The 22,636-nt window shown below is 41.6% G+C and overlaps 1 protein-coding gene across 7 annotated transcripts in view; it reads left to right on the top strand.

Annotated features, from left to right (window-relative positions):
* TXLNG (taxilin gamma) overlaps positions 1-22,636 on the top strand; it is a 56,575-nt gene that overhangs the window by 8,193 nt on the left and 25,746 nt on the right. For all 7 annotated transcript variants that reach the window (XM_059679339.1, XM_059679338.1, XM_059679333.1 and 4 more), the window contains 2 exons: positions 15,781-16,084; positions 19,233-19,324. In XM_059679339.1, the coding sequence (XP_059535322.1) occupies positions 15,781-16,084; positions 19,233-19,324 (396 nt within the window). The remainder of the gene's footprint in view (positions 1-15,780; positions 16,085-19,232; positions 19,325-22,636) is intronic.

Genomic DNA, 22,636 nt, shown 5'->3' with positions numbered 1-22,636 from the left:
TTACATTTGTTCCTCTTTTGCCCCCCCCATAGCTCCCCTCCACCCAGTTCCCACCCCACCCTCCGCTCTCACCCCCCCCCCCACTGTCCTCATCCATAGGTGCACTATTTTTGTCCAGTCTCTTCCCGCATCTCCCACACCCCTTTCCCCCCCAAGAATAGTGAGTCCATTCCCTTTCTATGTCCCTGATTCTATTATAATCACCAGTTCATTCTGTTCATCAGATTATTTATTCACTTGATTCTTAGATTCACTTGTTGATAGATGCATATTAGTTGTTCATAATTAGTATTTTTACCTTTTTCTTCTTCCTCTTCTTAAAGGATACCTTTCAGCATTTCATATAATACTGGTTTGGTGGTGATGAACTCCTTTAGCTTTTCCTTATCTGTGAAGCTCTTTATCTGACCTTCAATTCTGAATGATAGCGTTGCTGGATAAAGTAATCTTGGTTGTAGGTTCTTGGCATTCATCACTTTGAATATTTCTTGCCACTCTCTTCTGGCCTGCAAAGTTTCTGTTGAAGAAATCAGCTGACAGTCGTATGGGTATTCCCTTGTAGGTAACTGAGTTTCTTTCTCTTGCTGCTTTTAAGATTCTCTCTTTGTCTTTTGCTCTTGGCATTTTAATTATGATGTGTCTTGGTGTGGTCTTCTTTTGATTCCTTTTGTTTGGGGTTCTCTGCGCTTCCTGGACCTGTAAGCCTATTTCTTTCCCCCAGGTGGGGGAAGTTTTCTGTCATTATTTCTTCAAATAGGTTTTCAATATCTTGCCCTCTCTCTTCTTCTGGCACCCCTATAATTCTGATGTTGGTACGCTTGAAGCTGTCCCAGAGGCTCCTTACACTGTCTTCGTATTTTCGGATTCTTTTTCATTTTGCTTTTCTGGTTGGGTGTTTTTTGCTTCTTTGCATTTCAAATCTTTGCCGTGATTCTTGCGCTCCTCTGGTCTGCTGTTGGGAGTCTGTATAATATTCTTTATTTCAGTCCGTGTATGCTTAATTTCTAGTTGGTTCTTTATCATAACATCGAGGGTCTCATTAGATTTCTTGTAGCTCTCAATAACTTTATCGGCGGCTTCTAGACAGTTCTTGAGAGACCTTAAAAGTGTGGGTTCTGAACTCTATCCTCCATTGAACAGTTTTGTCCTGTTTCTTTGTCTCCGCATTTTTTATGCTTTCTTGGTGCACCCCCTAGTGGTCTTTGTGCGCAGTCTTTTTGTAGTTAAGCCTTGATTGTTGTAGTTAATACTAGGGGGATTTGACCTCCAGGCCAACTGGCTGTGAGAATCAGCTGTGTCTGCAGTGGGAAAACTTCTGTCCTCTAGGGAGGTGCTAATCTAGCCTTTGCCTGAGCCTATCTGGCAAATGGCTCTGTGCAGGGCTTGGGCGGGGCTGGTTGCACGGGATCAACAGAGCGGGTGGAGGGAGCAGTTATGGCTGCTCTCAGTCCCGTCCCCAGAGGCTCTGCCTCTCAGAGTCCCAGCAACCGCTGCAAACCTCGGAGAGAAAGCTGCCCTTGCGTTCCGACCGATGCCAGACAGTCCCGTTTCTCCCATTTGAGTCTGGGACTGTAGAGACTGGCCCAGAACTGGAGCTCAGAATCTGAGACTCCCTTCCGATTGAAAACGACAACCGTGCCCTCAGCTACCAGCCCGCTCCGCGCGTACCTCCGCACCTTTGTATTTTCCGCACTGCGCCTCCTCTGAGTCTCGTATGCTGTTCTCTTTCCTTCTAGTTGAAGAATTTCTCCTCAGCCAGTCTTCCTGTGGTTCTGGGCGATGTCCGTTCCGTCTTTTAGTTGTATTTGTGAAGTGGTTGTTCCAGGCAGTTAACTCCAGTGTTTACCTATGCCGCCATCTTGGTTTTCTCCCAGGGCAGCAGTTCTTAAAACTTTTTGGTTTCAGGATCTTTTTGCATACTTAAAAATTATTGAGAACCCCAAGAAGCTTTTGTTTATGTGGATTATATCTAATAATATTTTCCATATTAGAAATTAAAACAAAATTTAAGTGATTATTTATTTTTTAAAAACTGATGTAATAATCTATTGCTGTGTAACACATCACCCCAAAACATAGTGCTTGAAACATTATGACCTCAGTTTCTGTAGGTTAGGAATCTGGGTGTGACTTAGTTGGGTCTTCTGCTTCAGGGTCTAATGGGCTGCAGTGATCTGAAGGCTTCCCTGGGAAGGATCCACTTTCTAGCTCACTCATGTAGTAGTTGCCAGGATTTAATTCCTCATGAGCTGTTGGCTGGAGGCCCCTTGATTCTTGGCCACATGGGTTTTTCCATAGGCATCTCACAACATGGCTGCTGGCTTCATCAGAACGAACAAGAGAATGTCAGTACAAGAGAGAAAGGAAGATTCAGTCTTTGTTACTTAATCATAGAAGTGACATCCCTCATTTTTGCCAAATTGTTTTTAATTGATTGGGGTGACATTGGTCAACATGAACATAGCGGTTTCAGATGTGGGTTTCTATGTTACAAGATCGGTATATTGCACTTTGTGCCCACCACCCAAAGTCAGATTTTCTCCTGTCACCTTGTATTAGGAACCTTTTATCCGCCCACTCCCTTCCCTCTCGCAACCACCACACTGCTGTTTGTGATCATGAGTTTCAGTTTTATATCCCACATATGAGTGAAATCATATGGTTCTTAGGTTTTTCTGTCTTATTTTGCTTAGCGTAATGTTCTCAAGGTCCATCCATGTTGTTGCAAATGGTGCTGTTTCATCCTTTCTTATGGCTGAGTAGTATTCCATTGTGTATATGTACCGTATCTTTATCCAGTCCTCTATTGTGGCACACTTTGGTTGTTTTCATGTCTTGGCAACCGTGAACAATGCTGCAATAAACATAGGAGTGCATATATCTTTGAGAATACATGATTTTGAGTTTTTTGGGTATATACCCAAGAGTGGGATTGCTGGGTCGTATGGTAGCTCTATTCTTAATTTTTTGAAGAATCACCAGACTGCTTTCCATAGTGGTTGTACCAGTCTACATTCCCACCAGCAGTGAATGAGGGTTCCCTTTTTGCCACAACCTCTCCCAACACTTATTATTGATTGTCTTGTTGTAATGGCCACTCTAACAGGTCAAATTCTCTCTCTCTCTTTTTTTTTAAATATATTTTTATTGATTTCAGAGAGGAAGGGAGAGGGAGAAAGAGATAGAAACATCAATGATTAGAGAGAATTATTGATCGGTTGCCTCCTGCATGCCCCACACTCGGGGATCAAGCCTGCAACCCGGGTATGTGCCCTTGGTCGAATCGAACCCGGGACCCTTCAGTCAGTAGGCTGACGCTCTATCCACTGAGCCAAATAGGCTAGGAACAGTGGTTCTCAACCTTCTGGCCCTTTAAAATATATATTTTATTGATTTTTTACAGAGAGAAAGGGAGAGAGATAGTTAGAAACATCGATGAGAGAGAAACATCGATCAGCTGCCTCCTGCACACCCCCCACTGGGGGTGTGCCCTCAACCCAGGTACATGCCCTTGACCGGAATCGAACCTGGGACCTTTCAGTCCGCAGGCCGACGCTCTGTCCACAGAGCCAAACCGGTTTCGGCCCTTCTGGCCCTTTAAATACAGTTCCTCATGTGGCCCAACCATAAAATTATTTTCGTTGCTACTTCATAACTGTAATGTTGCTACTGTTATGAATCATAATGTAAATATCTGATATGCAGGATGGTCTTAGGCGACCCCTGTGAAAGGGTCGTTTGACTGCCAAAGGGGTGAGACCCACAGGTTAGGACAAATTCTCCTTTAAAAGCCAGTTATTAGGTCCAGCCCATAGGCAAAGGAGGGGATTATGCAAGGCTGTGAACCCCAGAAGGATCAGTGGGATCTTTTAGGGGCTATGTCAGAGCTGCCTTCCACACATTAACATAAGAAATGGCTTTTTAAAATTGAAAGTAACTGATTTTCTGAAATAAAAGTTGGTGAGAGACTGGCATTGTTTTAAGTTTTTACAGATTTCTTTAATAAATGATTTAATAGAAGACAGCTGAATTCTCACATCTACTTCTGCATTCAATTTTTGGCAATATGCCATTTTAGTTGAAGTACATGGAGACAGTCTGGCCTCACACATATATGTAGTTGGCACAGGGAAGAGTATTTTTAATAGTCTTTTTAGGTAATTGGAAATCCTTTGATACTACACTGTAACTCAGCAAGTAGTTTTTTTTTTTTTCTTTTTCTAAGTAGTAGTTCTTCAAGTTAGTTGGATCTAAAACCCTATGGAACTTTTTGTATTATTATATTAAAATCTATTGGTCTGTTTTGCATTTTGATTGGATGTTTTTTCTCATGCACCATTTTGTAACATCATCCTGTAGTCATTTGGGAAATACTAGTTTATGGAATTGTGTTGATCTTCTAAATATTGGCACACTTTGTTCTAAATAACAAAATCACATTAGTTACTATCACCACTGATCTCATCAGAAGAGTGTTTTGAAGTATTGGGAAGGGTGGTGGCAGATAGTTTTTAAACATTTTTAATTTTGTTTGAAAACTCAATTTTTATTATTATTTTTTTGAAAACTCAATTTTTACATTGACAACATCAGTCAGTTGCCTTGAACTAACAGGCTTGCTTCATATAGTTTGGAGGAAATTAGGGCCAAATGGGCAAGTATGAATAAACAACCACTGTTTGTCTTTTTTTTTTTTTTTTTAAATATATTTTATTGATTTTTTCAGAGAGGAAGGGAGAGGGATAGGGAATTAGAAACATCGATCAGAGAGAAACATTGATCACCTGCCTCCTGCACACTCCCCACTGGGGATGTGCCTGCAACCAAGGTACATGCCCTTGACTGGAATCAAACCCGGGACCCTTGAGTCTGCAGGCCGACGCTCTATCCACTAAGCCAAACCGGTCAGGGCTCTTTTTTTTTAAAAAAAATATATTTTTATTGATTTCAGAGAGGAAGAGAGAGATAGAAACATCGATGATGAGAGATAATCATTGATTGGCTGCCTCCTGCACACCCCACCCTGGGGATTGAGCCCACAACCCCGGGTATGTGCCCTTGGCCGGAATTGAACCCGGGACCCTTCAGTCTGCAGGCTGATGTTCTACTCACTGAGCCAAACCAGCTAGGGCCAACCGCTGTTTGTCTTAAAAAAACAACAACCCAAAACACAGAAGGTAATCCATGCAAAAAGCTGCCAGTTGGGCTCATAATTCAGAAGCTGCATTAGTGCTTTTCCTTGAGATTGCCATCATTCTTTGGTGTGTGGTAGAAGTGCCTTATGTATACTTTCGGTGTCTTGACACATAATTAGAAAGATGTGTATGCAAGAGCTGAGATTTAATACAAACTGATAATTTTTAATTGCTTCCTCAGTGGCATTTTAAATTAAAACTTGCTTTTTCCACATGACTTTTAGTATTAGATTGGTGCCACTGCCTTGATTTGTGCCAAGGAGCCAACAATGTTACTTCTGCTTTTGCATCACCAGTGCAAGTGTCAACACCAAAAAGACAACATCTCAGTACTGTTATGAACATAATTTTGAGCTTGCAGACCACCTGGAAGGGTTCACAGACCATAGCTTGAGAATCAGTGCCTCCAGGTTTTATCAGAAGTGGGGTTTTCTTTTCCTTGTTTCATCTTTCCCAAGACCATGCTTTCAGAAGAGAATAGGCTTATTTTTTCCTATTCCTAGGACTTGTTGTTAGCAGTGTGGCATCCCAATTATTATTGACTCAACTGCTTTATCTTGCTAATGGGATAATTCAGTAATCCTAGCAAGCAGAATATTTTTGTTGCTCAGGATCTGCTGGTCAGCCCTGGCAGGTGACCAGAATAAAGGTAGGCTTTATTTGCTAAAGGGTTGAAGAACCTTCTAAACCAAAATATTTTCATCATTATTCTTTTATTATGTGTGGTAAAATACATACCATAAAATTTACCATTTTAACCATTTTTAGGCATACAGTTGAGTGGCATTAAGCACATTAACAGTGTTGTGCAACCATCAGCACACTCCAGAACTTTTTCAACTTCCCAAACTGCAACTACTCCATTTGCCCTGCCCCAGCCCCTGGCAACCACCATTCTATTTTTTCTCTCTATGAATTTCACTACTTTAGGTATTTCATGTAAGTGGAATCATACAGAGAAAATCATTCATTGGCTGCCTCCTGCACTCCCTATACTGGAGATCGAGCCTGCAACCAGGGCATGTGCCCTGACTGGGAATTGAAACGTGACCTCCTGGTTCATGAGCTGACACCCAACCACTGAACCAGACTGGCTGGACGACACCATTTTTAATATAGTAAATTCCCATATATGGCTCTGTGTGGTCTGTTTTTGAAGATGGCGCTATATAATTAGGAAGTCTCAAAAAAGTATTTCATGCCTAAAATAAAAGTAAGATCTCACGTTTGGGGCTTTATATTTTGAGATATTAAGAATTTATTGTCTTAAAAAACACCAGAATATAATTACATGCTAGTGCACAGTAATATATCATTTTATCTGTTAAAAATAAAAACCCTTTATTTTTATTTCATTCCTTTGTTCTAACACAGTAAAACAGGCTACTGTTGGCCTACCAGGTTTGGCTCAGTAGATAGAGCATGGACCTGTGGACTGAAGGGTCAAACATTCGATCCCGGTCAAGGGCACATGCCTGGGTTGCAGGCTCGAACACCAGTAAGGGGGGATGCAGGAGGCAGCCAATAAATGATTCTCTCATCATTGATGTTTCTATCTCTCCCTCCCTCTCCCTTCCTCTCTAAAATAAAAAAAGATATGTTTTTTCAAAAAAAAAAAGCCCACCCTAACTGGTTAGGCTCAGTGGATAGAGTATCAGCCTGCAGACTGAAAGGTCCCAGGTTCGATTCCGGTCAAGGGCATGTACCTTGGTTGCAGGCACATCCCCAGTTTGGGGTGTGCAGGAGGCAGCTGATCGATGTTTCTAACTCTCTATCCCTCTCCCTTCCTCTCTGTAAAATATCAATAAAATATACATTTTTTAAAAAGCCAGGCTACTATTTGAGGAGGCATTGAGTTATATAATATAATACATATTTTAACGACTGGTCCAAAATGATTAAAACAGAATTTTGAGATGAATGATTGGTAAAGTGTTAGCTGTGTGGAAAACTTTGCTATCCAGAATAATTCTTTGAAAGATTAAAATAGCTTTAGTATATAAACTATTGTAATAAAGCTAAAGTCACTTTTCTAATTTAAAAAGCACATGAACCCAACTCCATCCACCTATTTAAAAAATAAAAAAGCCCATGAAAACGTAATTTTTATAACAGGTTTGTTTGTAAAATTTATATTTGGAAATGTAAAAGCCCCTTAAAATACTGGAAATGTTTAAGAGGGAGGTTCATATTTATAAAACTAAATAAGGCCAATAGCTGGTGTCCTAAAGGGGTACCGTGTATCTTTGCTATCATCAATATTTCCCTGTGCCTTCTGCCCACACTGGGCCACATTGGGCCGGCAAGCATGGATGCAGTCTTGTCCTCATATTCCTGTTTGGTAGTTGAAAACTCTTAGGGTAAATTATTAGAAACATAGGTTTGAAGAGATTTTTAGAGATAATTTAGGGCACAAATAAGTTGTTTTCTTTCTTTTTTTTAAAAACAACACCACCACCTCAGTGCCTTAAATAATCACTTAAACTTATTTAAAGGTAAATGTACCCTGAATCAATTCTGCCTCACCTCTCTAAATTTGAGTTAATCACTGCTAAAAATTGTAGAGCTTTTCCCATTGTTTTCCTAAGTTCATATTGGTATATCTAGCATGCTATGTATTTTTAGATGTTTTGTAACTGCGTAAGAGATCTTTTTGACTTTGACCTTTCATTTTCCAAGGCCGATGTATGAAGCGAGGAGAGCGGTGCAATGGAGAGAACATAGGCTCTTGAGTTTGACAGCCCTGGCTTTGAATTTTATTGGCTTCTTTTACTGAGTTTAATATGATCTTGGGCAAGTTACCTCACCTTACTAAGTCTCATTTTCCTTATCTGGAAACAAGATCTCCCTCTCAGTGGGCTGGGAAAGGTTAAATGGGGTAACAGGGCCCTAGCCAGTTTGGCTCAGTGGCTAGAGCGTCGGCCTGCAGACTGAAAGGGTGCGGGTTTGATTCCTATCAAGGGCACATACCTTGGTTGCAGGCTAGATCCCTGGCTCTAGTCTGGGTGCATGTGGAGGCAACCATTTGATGTGTCTCTCACATTGATGTTTCTCTCTCTCTCTGTCTCTCCCCCTCCCACTCTCTCTAAAAATCAATGGAAAAATATCCTCTGGTGAGGATTAACCAACAACAAAAAAATGGGGTAACAAGGCTTGCAAGTTCTGAAGGTTCTGGGGACCTTATCTACTTGGTAGGTTTCTTTGGGAACCCAAGGCAAACTAAGGATCTCTCCCCAGGAAAACACATAAATGTACCCAGCTTCCCACCAGCTCCCTCCGAAGAACCACCCCATCCCTCAGCGGCAAGGACTGAGTGATTTTCTGCTCTCAGTATGTGCCTGGCACTGGTTGAAGGCATTCTAGCTCATTTAAGCAGATGGTAGTGGAAATAATTAGGAAGTGGATGTGGGTGTTAGCTTTTGTTTTTTATTTACACAAGTCTTAGAAAAGAACAACCATTGCTAATATTTAAGCTCTTTAAGCAAAACTAGCCAAAGAAATATGGTTCTTTAGCTTTAACACTTACTTGAAAGAGCATAACTGAAAGTTTTAAATTTTAGAATTATTCATCTTTCTCTTTATTCACAGAGTAGGAAAGAAACTTATTTAAATTTTTTTTCTTTTAGGCTTTTAAATCCCATGCAGGCTCAGTTTCAAATGTGTTGATCCAGAAAGCTGTTACAGGTAGTAGATGAATACAGAATATTCATGTTCATTTGTTAAAATTTCTGTAATACTTATTCTTTGTTTCTACAATTAATAGTAGGTAAACTGGTGACTCTCCATTTTGAAAGACTCTCTTCTTCAGTTAAGGAGACATCTTAGGCCCAGCCTGTGTGGCTCAGTTGTTGAGCATCGACCTATGAACCAGGAGGTTATGGTTCGATTCCTGGTCAGGACACATGCCCAGGTTGTGGCTGGATCCCGAGTAGGGGATGTGCAGGGGGCAGCTGATCAATGATTCTCTCTCATCATTGATGTTTCTATCTCTATTTCTCTCTCCCTTCCTCTCTGAAATAAATAAAAATATATTATAAAAAAAATGAGACATCTTAGCTCCAAGTATTGAGACAGTGGAAGGCAGATGGAGAAATGCATCCTTTGACAGGTGGGTAGTGTCTGGGGTGGGGAGTGTGTTGGGGTTTAGGGTTCTAGTAAACTTGGTTGGGGCTGAATGGTGTGCTCTCTACTATCTTTCAAGCTACAAGAGCTAAATGCACTGCTCATGACTGGACTGATCAACATAATGAAAGTTTTATAGTTTCGTTTTATGATTTTGCTTAGGAAAAAGTTCACATAGAAATTTAATCTTGAAAGTACTTACTGTTGGTTTCATTTTTATTTTAGATTGGGATTTAAATAAACATTTTTTCCTGATAATAGGTACTGTATTAGAGAACTCTATTCATCTTGGTATGGTATTTAAAAAACAAGAACAAACTGTTATGAAGGTAACTCATGGTCCCTAACTTGAAAGGTAAAAGCAGGCATGCCGTGAAGCCCAGTGGACTTCTGCTCTGGCCCCACTCACCCAGTTTCTCTCCATTAATATATTTCTTTTCTTTTTTTTTTAAAATACATTTTTACTGATTTTTTACAGAGAGGAAGGGAGAGGGATAGAGAGTTAGAAACATCGATGAGAGAGAAACACCGATCATTGCCTCCTCCATGCCCCCTACTGGGGATCACACCTGCAACCAAGGTACATGCCTTATTTATTTTTTTAATATATTTTATTGATTTTTTACAGAGACGGGGGGGGGGGGGGAGAGATGCAGAGAGAAACATCAGTGAGAGAACCATCGATTAGTTGTCTCATGCACATTCCCCACCAGGGATGTGCCCGCAGTCACGGTACATTCCCTTTACTGGAATCAAACCTGGGACCCTTTATTCTGAGGGCCGACGCTCTATCCACTGAGCCAAACCGGCTAGGGCAGGATTACGGTTTTATGGCTAAAGATTACTGAGTTTCTTTTTGAGGTGATGAAGGTGATTTAAAATCGATTGTGGTGATGGTTCATAGCTCTAAACTCTAAAAGCCAGTGAATTGTACACTTTCAGTAGGGTGTACAATTAAATCTCAGTAAAAATGTTATGAAAAATCACTAAGAGAACTGAAAAACTATAAATTGCCCTAGCTGGATTGGCTCAGCAGATAAGAGTGTCGGCCTGTGGACAGAGGGGTCCTGGGTTTGATTCCGGTCAAGGGCACATGTCCCAGTTGTAGCTCCCTCACCAGTAGGGGGTGTGCAGGAGGCAGCCAATCATGATTCTCTCTCATCATTGATGTTTCTGTCTCTCCCTCTCCCTTCCTCTCTGAAATCAATAAAACAAACAATCAAAAACTATAAATTAACAAGTTTCATTCCTCAGGCAGCTTTCTTATTAAAATTGATCTTAGGCCTCAGGTTTTCCTTGGTGAAAATTATTTATGCTCCTCATCTTCCAAATTGCTTGCTCATTATATTTGGATATGGCTTTATACCATGCTTTCTGGTGTTATGTGGGGTTTATTATGATTATGCTTCTGAGAAATTCTATTATGTGCTAAGAGTTAAAAAAATCTTCATTTTATTTATCTTTGAATAGACTTTCATCAATATTTAAAGCCAAAATTGTTGTTTTGTAACCCTATTCCTAATACTAATGGTTTTCAAGGGATAGGTTTGAAAATTATTTTTTTTTAATTGAGGAAGATGATATTAATAGTACTCAATTTTTTCACCCTCTGTATTGCTTTTGTGTAAAGGGTCTGTGTTAATATTATGTGCCCAGCTAGTATATAGCAGTTAAATATCTCATATAAAGTAGAGGTAGGAACTAGTACTTAAATGTATAATGTAGTGTTAAAATGATCACTTTGCATTTGGTTTGAGATTAATACTTTTGAAGTATGTTATTGGGGCATATTAATTGCTTTAAGTTTCTGCAGTAATGAAATTTAACAAAGGACATTTTTTAAAACTTCATTAATTTTTTTTTAAAGTATATTTTATTGATTTTTTTACAGAGAGGAAGGGAGAGGGTTAGAGTTAGAAACATCGATGAGAGAGAAACATGGATCAGCTGCCTCCTGCACACCCCCTACTGGGGATGTGCCCGCAACCAAGGTGCATGCCCTTGACCGGAATCGAACCTGGGACCCTTCGGTCCGCAGGCCGACGCTAGCCACTGAGCCAAACCGATTAGGGCAATTTTTAAATAAACTTAATACCTATGGATTACACTTGAGAAACAGTGCTCTATAGAATGCATTACATTTAGAAGTGAAATTAAAAAAAAAATCCTCACCGAGGACATACTTAGAGGAAGTGGGTGGGGGAGAGAGAGAAAGAGAGAAACATCGAAGAGAGAGTGATACATTGATTGGTTTGCCTTCCATATGTACCCATACCCAAAACCCTGTTAGGGAATTGAACCTGCAATCTTTTGGTGCACAAGATGATGGTTAACCAACTGAGCCACTCCTCTAGGCTAAAAGTGAAATTAAAAAATTTTTGAACGAATTAAAGAGTCTTCAATATTACTTTGTGAATTCTGAATTAGGCTTAGAGTGTGGCATCAAACTGTAACTCAAAATAGCCCAGTTCCCCTTAATGCATTAGTTTTGTAAGAAATGAAAGTATTACATGTATAGTATTTTTAAAGTATCATGAAAAACAACACACTTTTCATCTCTCTTCCTAGAGGAAAATATTTCTGCTTTGGTTCTTCATCAATTTTGAATAATAGTAGTATATAAATTACAAAGTTTAAAATAAACCTTATTGAAGTAACACATACATTCAGTAAAGTATACAAAACACAAATGTTTAGGCTTAATGAATTTTCACAAAGTGAGCATCCATGTTGCCCCATCTAGATCAAGACAGAATATTACCAAGCCCTGCAGAAGGCCCTGCCCTCAACAGTAATCACTATCCTGATTTCCAGCACCATCGGTTGGCTTTGCCAGTTTTTGAATTTTATTAAATGGTTTCCTAGAGCAGCGGTTGCCACCTGGTGGTCGGTGAGGTCTGAAAGGTTGGTGACCGCTGGTTTAAGGAAACCTTTGGAACAGTGGTTGCCAACTGGTGGTCCATGAGGTCCAAAAGGTTGGCAGGCGACTCCTGTCCCAGAGTATATATTCTTGTGTCACCTTCCTTGCAACAGTCTGTCTTTGAGACTCATATGTATTGCTGTATCTCTTAGTAGTTCATTGTCATTGCTGGATGGTCTGAACATGTTAGAATGATCCATTCTTCTGTTGATAGAAATTTGAGTTGATTTCATTTTGGGGTAATTACAAATAGTGTTGCTCTAGACCAGTGGTTTTCAACCTTCTGGCCCTTTAAATACAGTTCCTCATCTTGTGACCCAACCATAAAATTATTTTCGTTGCTGCTTCATCACTGTAATGTTGCTACTGTTATGAATCGTAATGTAAATATCTGATATGCAGGATGGTCTTAGGCGACCCCTGTGAAAGGGTCGTTCGATCGCCAAAGGGGTTGCGACCCACAGGCTGAGAACCACTGCTCTAGACATTTCTTGGCCTTTGGTTGCACGTATGTATACACTTGGGTAAAATCCTAGGACTAGAATTAACTGTGTTGGTAGGTATCCATATTGCTAAAGAATTTTTCAAAGCTGTACCAACTTGTTCTTTCAAAAGCACAGTATTTGATTTGTCAACATCTATATATATCTATATATATAATCTATCCTATATAATAAAAGGCTAATATGCAAATCAACCAAATGGTGGAATGACCAGTTGCTATGATGCACACTGACCACCAGGGGCAGATGCTTGACACAGGAGCTGCCCCCTGGTGGTCAGTGCACTCCCACAGGGGGAGCACTGCTCAGCCAGGAGCCAGGCTTGCCTCATGGCAGTCAGACATCCCCCAAGGACTCCCAGACTGTGAGAGGGCGCAGGCCAGACTGAGGGGACCCCCCCACCCCTGCGAATGCATGAATTTCGTGCACCAGGCCTCTAGTCAACACTAATAAAAGAGAAAAATGGTAATTGGCGTACGAGCTACCCTTTTCATTGGCTAATCAGGGCTATATGCAAATTAACTGCCAACTAAGATTGGCAGTTAACTGCCAACAAGATGGTGGTTAATTTGCATATGTAGGCACAATGCAGGGAGGCAAAAGGGAAAGCAGGAAGAAGCCCCCTGCCACTGACAGTGACCGGAAACCCAGGGGGGAGCTAAGAGCTGGGGGGCAGGGCAAAGGCGGCCCTGGGGCCGCCTTTGCCCTGCCCCCCAGCCATGATCAGAGAATCAGGTGCCTTTTCCGCCCTGGCCAGTGATAGCAGGAAGTAGGGGTGGAACCAGCGATGGGAGCTAGGGGTCCCTTGCCTGGGCCTAAAGCGAAGCCCACGATCGTGGGGCCGCTGCAGCTGCGGGTCCCCGCTGCCCCGGCCGGACGCCTAGGCCAGAGGCGTCAGGCCTGGGCAAGGGGCCGATTCTGCGATTGGAGGGTGATGGGGGTCAACGCCTGAGGGCTCCCAGTATGTGAGAGGGGGCAGGCTGGGCTGAGGGACACTCCCCCCCCCCACACACACACCCAGTGCACAAATTTCGTGCACCGGGCCCCTAGTATATATATAAAAGGCTAATATGCTAAGTGTCTGACCATCCGACGGGTCGCTGTGACACGCACTGACCACCAGGGGGAAGGCGCTCAACACAGGAGCTGCTGAGCTGCAGTGACTTGGCAGCAGTGATTCTTGGGTGATGGACCCTGAAACCAGAGAGGAGGGAGCCTGATTCCTCGCGGGGCTGCGCAATTCCACCTTTGGCCGTGGGTTATGTTGTTGCTGGGGCACTGTTGGCCCTGAATCTGGTTTACTGCCCACTTGCATTTGCAGTCCACACCCTGTGTGACAGCAACTTTGCAGAGTGCCCTCTGGCACTCCTTGACCCCTCGGGGGATATTGGAGAGCCGGTTTTGGCTGGATCCCCGCAGGCCAGGCTGAGGGACCCCACCTCCCGGAGGGACCCTGCTTATTCTGCAGATGTCCTTTGAGCCACAGCGCCACCCCAGGTGTGGTTGGCCAGGGAAGGACCGTGGGAGGTTGGCTCCAGCGCGTGTCTGGCCCGACATCCTGCCCCACCAGCCACCTTCTAATTAATTTCCTTTCAGTGTGCATGAATCCGTGCACCGGGTCACTAGTTAGACTATAAAAGATAAGGGTTTAGGTCCCTTAACCTCTCTATTCCCTGCTTTGATATTTTAAATTATTTTTAGTTATTCAGTTGGATATTATTATAACAACATAATCTGTTCTAGTAACTTTGGAAAGTAGCTTTTGTTCATTTGTGATAAGAGAAAGATATTAGACATCCCCTGATTGGATTATTTAAAAAACCGAAAAAGCTCTCTTTCACACACAGAGGAAATCGTATAGAATTTAAATTTGTGCCACATCATATGAACAAGCAATGTGAACAAGCAATGTTAACGAGGAGAGGGAAACCCATGAATAAATGATAAAATTATTGAGTTTTAGAATAAAATGCTACAATAAAGCCATCTCTCCATTGCCTACTAGCTATATTGGAGTAGGCATACCTGCTTAAAACATTATACTCAAAATTTTGTGGCTTAACATGGGAGAACTTTATTTTCTTGCTCCTGTAATAGTGGTTTTGGTGTGGACAATTTGTGGCTTTTGTGTCTGGCTTCTTTTATACAGCATAATTCTTTCAACTTCCTCCATGCAAACTTGTACTTTAATAACAGTGGTGTGGGTGTTTTTTATAAGAAGGGTGACTTATATGTACATGGGATTTAGGGGCCTAGGCTGATTTCATCCTGTGGCTCTGCCATCTCGTAGGATCTTGAAGACCTCTGCATTCAGCCACAATGGGGAAGAGGTGATGGAGAAAGAACATGTGCTTCTAAGAATAAAAATCTTGTTGCAGAAGGGACAGTCATCACTTGGGCTCACATTCCATTGGCGGGAACTTCACATGGGAGTCCCACCTAGATGTAAGGGACTGGGAGACGTAGTCTTTAGCTGAGCACTGGTCCAGCAGTACCAGCTCCTCAGGATACTGGAGGAGCATGGGGTTTTTGCTGGACCTAGTGAGCCATCTCTTCTGTACCATTTCCTTGAGGATAAGACCAGAATAATTTTTTTGAGGTAAAATTAGAATATAACATGTTTCAGGTGTGCAACATTGTAATTTGTCATCTATGTACACTACAAAACAAAGTGATCCCCACCAAAAATCTACCATCAAGACCAGAATAACTTGTGTTCATTAACTTGGTATAATTTGTGAAGGTGCTAATTAAGCAGTGGAGGTTTTATAGGGAAATAAGTTTAGATTTACAACTAAATGGCATGTCTTGCTTTCTTTGGTACCACTTAGGTGTGTGATTTTTTTTTAACTTTACTTTTTTACACTTTACAGTTAGGTCACCTTTCAGTGAAACTTAGAAACTACCTACAATATTTACATCAATTTTACAAACCACTAAGAAAGAAAAAAGCTGTCAACTTACGGTGTGCTATTGGTAGTAAACGTTGATTACATTTGATTTAACCCCCTTTTCATCTTTTTTGCTCCCTTCCTTCTAGTTTGTGATTGGTGCAATGGAAGAAGCTGGAATGTGCGGGCTAGGGGTGAAAACGGATGTATTGCGTACTTCTCAATCAAACGATATTCTTCAACATCAAGATTCAAATTGTGGTGGAATAAGTAACAAGCATTCACTGGAAGAGGCTGAAGGCAGTGACTTTATAACAAAAAACAGAAGTTTGGTGAACCCAGCCTACTGCACACACGAGTCAAGAGAGGAAATTCCTGGGCGAGAAGCTAGAACAGAGCCCCCTGATGGTCAGCAAGATTCAGAGTGCAACAGGAACAAAGAAAAAACCTTAGGTAATAATCTCTGCTTAGTGGTTGGATGTCACATGCAGCTCATTTATTTTATATTTCCTGCCACACAGGTGATTATGAACATGGCCTGTAGTGGCCAGTATTAAGGTGGATGTTTAGTGACTGTTGTCTTCAGTGGGGTCTGTCTGCCTGTCTGCTGCAGTTCTGTGTAGGAGGCAAAAATAGAGTAGGAAGTTCTCTTTAAATAAGCAATAAATGGTTTTTGTGAAAAAATTTGGGGCCAACTTAAAGGAATTAATATTCGACTTGTCTTGTTTTTATCTTTAATATGGTCTGACCAAAATTTACTCTGAAAACTATATATTTATTTGATCACTTTATTTAAAAACTAGTCACAACAATTTAGAGATGACATAATGTTATCTGCAGTTCTGAAAGTGGGTTAAGACTGGCTTTCAAGGGTATGTTTTCTTTTTGCTGCTATGTTTGAGATTTAGGACTAAGAATATGATACACTGAATCTCGTTATGAAATCTGAAATCCCCTTTTATTTTAGTCTTACTGGTTGCCTGTAAGTTTTTTAAACTTACTATACCTAGAATTAACAGTGTTTAATTTGTGTGGTTTTCTATATGTTAAATTAGAATTATCCTTCGTATTAAGTCCATTTTCTGCTACATTGGAATCCTTAAAAATTTATGGAAATATAATAAAAAATAATTTTAATTCCTTGCAAACAAGACATATTTCTTCAAAAAGTCAGCAGCCCCAATTATATGCGTAACAGCAGATGGAGTCTTAAAAAGTTACACATAACATTACCATGTGATTATTCATAATAGCCCCAAAGTCAAAACAGCTATCATCCATCAGCTCATACAGTGGAATATTATCCTATATAATAAAAGAGAAACATGTAAATTGACCATCCCTCTGCTATGCTTACCAGCCAATCAGGAGTGAGTATGCAAATGAACACGACAAAGATGGTGGGCCTGTGGGCAGCGCAAACGTGCACAGGCGCTGAGCGGCTGGGGGCAGGTGTCTTGCCCCGCCCTGGCCACTCCGGGCTGGTGGGCAGCCCACACTCGGCCTGTAGGCAGCGCGTGCGGAGAGCCTCTGGGCTGGGGAGGCAGGCTGGCAGGGGCGGCCTGTACTCCCCACATGGCAGCGGGGGCGGCCATGAGCGTGACAAGCAGAGCCTGTGGGCCTAGCTGAAGTAGCGCCTGCAGGCCATCAGCACCAAGAAGTGGCTGTGCAAGTCCCGCGTCCTAGCCCAGAAGGTGCTCGATCGCAGGGACAGCTACTGTGGCGGGCCAAATTGATGTCCTCCTGGCTGTGCCACGGGGGTTTGCCGATCTGGGAAGCCACAGGCCTCCGGTGCGCACATCCTCTCCTCCCCCCCCCGGCGTGCGAATGTCCCACAGCACGCTGTCACCCTAGCACGCCTGCAACAGTCCTGGACCAAGGCACGCACAAGTTCCCTCCGCCACACTTCCATCAACCCCAGCATGCCTATGTCCCCCCACAGGACATGCGCATGTCTTTTGGAGAGTGTCTGGGTGTTCTGGGTGTTGAGGGTGGGCGCCTCTGAGATGACAGTGAGAGGGCGGAGTGGTGATGCCCTGTTCCTGCAGAGGCCAGTGCAGCGACGAGATCACCTCTGTGGGACTAATGCAAGTGCTGAGGTGGGAGCAGGTGCAGACAGACACAGCTGGTGGGCGCAGGCGGCCCTCGCTGAGGTGCCTTTGGTCAGTGTTCAAGATCAGGAACCCAGAGGAGGCAAGGAGTTCTGTCCTCTCAGTGAAATGATGGGATAGTCAGGGCAACTGCAGAGGAGGAATGTGCACTTTGGATGCCAGCACCCATGAACAAAGGCTGCCCTGACTCGGCCTCGCTTGCTTGGGGCCTAGCGCACTCCTGCTGGGCAGTGGGTGACAGGACGTGCTTTTCCGAGTTAATGAGAGAAAACATTGATTCTCCTGCTGCCCACGAAGGTGGAAAGTGGAGTGGGAGACATGCAGGAAGTGAGCGAGATTCTCTGTCTGGGGGTTCCAAATCCTCTGTTGGTTCCTTTCACCACTGACTAGAGATATATAGGGTGTCCCCCCAAAATGTATACACACTTTGAATACCTACTAATTCCAATGGGTTTAAGCATGAAAAGAAAAAAACAACAATGGAGCTGTCATCTGTTAAAAGTGTGGGCACAAACCCTCAGTCGGACATTCCCTGAGGGGTCCCGGATTGGAGAGGGTGCAGGCCAGACTGAGGGGCCCCCTTCCCCCTGCCCCCACCCCTGTACAAAATTCGTGCACCATGCCTCTAGTTCAGCAATAAAAAGGAATGGTCCAGCTGGCATGACTCAGTGCTTGAGCATCTACCTATGAACCAGGAAGTCACCGTTCAATTCCTGGTCAGGGCACATGCCTGGATTATGGGCTTGATCCCTAGTGTGGAGCGTGCAGGAGGCAGCTGATGAGTGATGCTCTCTCATCATTGATGTTTCTGTCTTCCTCTCCCTTTCTCTCTGAAATCAATAAAAATATATTAAAAAAATAAAACATTATAAATGCCACTTGTCCCCTTGTATCTCAGCCACCTGCTTCTTTCTCTCTGCTGAAATCTTTAAATATTATTGTTAAGCTCTTTTTCCCAAGGGAAGTGCTATCTTGACATCTTTTTATTTACATTGAACTTGGTTAACACAATATGGTTCCTAAATCATTCAGATGTTATTTAAATTGTGCATTAGGAAAAGACGTGTCACAAGTGAGTGTGTATCTTAGGCAGAGAGGACCAACTGAAATTCCCTTTGAACTTGCTTCTATATTTGTACTTGGTTAGGAGAAAGTTTTTAAAAATATTCTGCCCTTTGTAACTTGCCCTTTGTCTTAAGTTGGACATCATTGGGTAGGCAGGGGAATTTTTAAGCCTTCAGCAAGAGTTCTTACAAATAGCTGTGTTAGAGAGTGAAGAAATTAGGGGTGTGGGTGTGGAAGGGGTGCCTATCAATCTTGAATTTAAAAATAGCTTTCTTAATTTAGATGGTAAATCTCTTATTTCTAATTATAGGCATAAATTATTTTATTCTGGGTGTCAGAACATAGGAAGTGCTGTGTAGAATTTGCAGGTTAGATTAGATCTCATTCTTCTTCCAGGACTTATTTCTTATCTTGTTAATCATCAGGTAAAGAAGTTTTATTATTGATGCAAGCCCTAAACACCCTTTCAACTCCAGAAGAGAAGCTGGCAGCTCTCTGTAAGAAATATGCTGATCTTGTGAGTATTAAATCAAGGGGTTGAGGACCATATAAAATATAGCAAAATGGATATGTGCTTGATAAGTTTTTTTAAAATATATTTTTATTGCTTTCAGAGAGGAAGGTAGAGGGAAATAGAGATAGAAACATAAATGATGAGAAAGAATCATTGATCAGCTGCCTCCTGCACGCTCCACAATGGGGATCTAGCCTGCAACCCAGGCATATGCCCTGACCAGGAATTGAACTGTGACCTCCTTGTTCATAGGTCAACGCTCAACCACTGAGCCATGTTGACTGGGCTGTGATTTTGATGTAGCTTTGAATGCTAAATTAGGTTTTATTCTAAAATTGAAGAGGAGAATCTGATTTCTTGGGGCTTTTTTTGTTGCTGGTATGACAATTTTATAATGTCATTTTATAATGAGTTTTTGTAAAACTCAGTTCGGAGTATGTCTAAGTCAGTATTTTCATTCCTGGATCATGCTTTTCATCATTTGGGCTAAAATGGTTCCTATATTTAACTTTTCCCAAGGGAATTTTAGAGTTAAAGGTTTTAGCCATTGTGATTGAGATTGTGAGTTGGATGAAATAGTCTACTAAAACAATACTGTATCTCGGGAAATTTTTATTTACCATATACTGTGTGCCAAGCATTCCTTTTTCCCAGTTTCCTCCAAAGAAATTGACCTTATTTGTTCTGGGCCTATGTTAATTCAAGTAGCATTAATTCTCTTTTTAAAATTAAGAAAGCAGCCTCAATATGGAAATACTGCCATCCTTTTTGAACTAAATCATGGAAACGTCATAGAATCCTTTGAAGTAAGGGTTTTGGAAGGCTTTTAGAATTCTAATATAAATGTTAAAATTAGCGCCTTTTATGAAATACTTAACGTGAATCATCATTGACAATTTATATGTATTTTCATCTGTTAAGTTTTTTTTTTAAATATATTTTATTGATTTTTTTTTTAAATATATTTTATTGATTTTTTACAGAGAGGAAGGGAGAGAGATAGAGAGCTAGAAACATCGATGAGAGAGAAACATGGATCAGCTGCCTCCTGCACATCTCCTACTGGGGATATGCCCGCAACCCAGGTACATGCCCTTGACCGGAATCGAACCTGGGACCCTTCAGTCCGCAGGCCGACGCTCTATCCACTGAGCCAAACCGGTTTTGGCTATTTTATTGATTTTTTACAGAGAGGAAGGGAGAGAGAGAGTTAGAAACATCGATGAGAGAGAAACATCGATCAGCTGCCTCCTGCACACCCCCTACTGGGGATGTGCCCACAACCCAGGTACATGCCCTTGACCGGAATCAAACCTGGGACCCTCCAGTCTGCAGGCCAACGCTCTATCCACTGAGCCAAACCGGTTTCGGCTCATCTGTTAAGTTTTTTAAAAGATACGTTTTTATTGATTTTTAGAGAAAGAGTAAAGGAGAGGGTTAGAGAGATAGAAACATCAATGAGAGAGGAACGTCATTCTTTGGCTGCCTCCTGCATGCACCCCTACTGGGGATTGATCCCACAACCTGGGCATATGCCCTGACCGGGAATCGAACTGGTGACCTCTTGGTTCCTGGATCAACATTGTACTGCTGAGCCACACCGGTGGGGCTTCATCTTTTGTTAAAGCAGTTATTCTATATCATAAATACTACTTTTTGTCAATGACCAGATCATACTAAGTTTTGGAGAAGGATGTGCATCTACTTGATCTACTTAAATTATTGATGGGAAAAGAAATTTGCCAGCCACTCTGGCAAACAGTTTGGTATAGTAATGTGAAATAGAACATTAGAAATCATTGCCTAGCAACCCCACTTCTAGGTTTGCATCCAAGAGAAATTGTTGCATGTGTGTATGAAGAAGCACATCAGAATGTTCAGATCATTGTGAGTAATAAAACCTGGAAGCGCCGAAACCGGTTTGGCTCAGTGGATAGAGCGTCGGCCTGTGGACTGAAAGGTCCCGGGTTCGATTCCGGTCAAGGGCATGTGCCTGGGTTGCGGGCGCGTCCCCAGTGGGAGATGTGCAGGAGGCAGCTGATCGATGTTTCTCTCTCATCGATGTTTCTAACTCTATCTCTCTCCCTTCCTCTCTGTAAAAAAATCAATAAAATATATAAAAAAAAAAAAAAAAAAAAAAAAACCTGGAAGCAACCCAAATGCTCAGTGATAAATGAATGGGTCAATACAGTGTGTTGTGTGTGTTGTATTTTTTAAAAAGTATAATATTATGCAACCTGTTGGCTGAATCTGGTGAGGCCTGTTTTTTGTACTAAGCTAAGAATGGTTTTTACATTTTTAAAATGTTGTTTAGAAAAAGAGGATGACCCAACAGATATCCTAAGAGACCTGCAAAGCCTAAAATATTTACCTTCTGGATATATATAAAGTTTGCTGTTCGCTGGTCTATGTATTATTACATGTGAATAATCTGGATGGCTCCTAGCAATATAATCTACAGCTGTGCTGTCCAAAACAGCCAATAGTCACATGTGGCTATTTAAGCTTATATTAATTTAAATGAAAGAAAATAAAAAATTTTGTTCCTCAGTTGCAGTAGCCACAATAAAGTCAAAACAACTAAAACCAAAATGATTTCTTTTAGGACCACACACAGATGACATAAAAGAAAGAGGCGAGCAAAGGAGTAGTGAACCCAAGATTCAGAATTGTGGTTACCTTGAGGCTGGGAAGGCTGGGGGACTTCCATTCCTCAATGGAGTTACAGATGGTGTCTGCAGAACTTGCAGCCTCTTGGAGTTGTGCCACAGAGAGATTACTTTACAAAAGTATTACTTTTCCAGCAGGAATTTCCATAAAGGCGTTTTTAATAGCTGTAGGTGCACATTGCCAGTAAGGATGCTTGGTATGTTTTGATAGGCCACAAGGTGTCACTCTTGTTTCTGAAATCATGACAGCATCATTTGCTTCAGTGAAAGGTCAGTAAGGCTGCCATCTTATCAATTAGTGTTGATATAACTTTGAAATAGAATCATTTGCTCCAAATTGCAAATTCCAATGATCCTCCCTCACTCACAAAGAGCCCTGAGCACAGCTTATTAAGTTCTAATTTAGAGAGCTGTTTCATTAAAGTAGCCTAAGTGTGCTTTCAGAAAAGTAAAACTTGATGGTGTTGATTCCTGAAAAGTTTTCCTCAAACATCATATTTTTCTTTTTAGTAAGAAAGTAAAGAGATTAAGATTTTTTCCCTGCCCTAGATTGTTTGCTTACTTTCCTGTCACAACTGGAAAAGAGAAGGTTGGCAAAGTAGAATGGCATGAACTAATTGAAAATGAAATATTCCATTATAATATT

This window comes from Myotis daubentonii, chromosome X (assembly GCF_963259705.1).
Source record: "Myotis daubentonii chromosome X, mMyoDau2.1, whole genome shotgun sequence".
Lineage (NCBI taxonomy): Eukaryota > Metazoa > Chordata > Mammalia > Chiroptera > Vespertilionidae > Myotis > Myotis daubentonii.
Note: the sequence above shows the minus strand (reverse complement) of the source record. Positions and strands in the feature narration are given on the sequence as shown.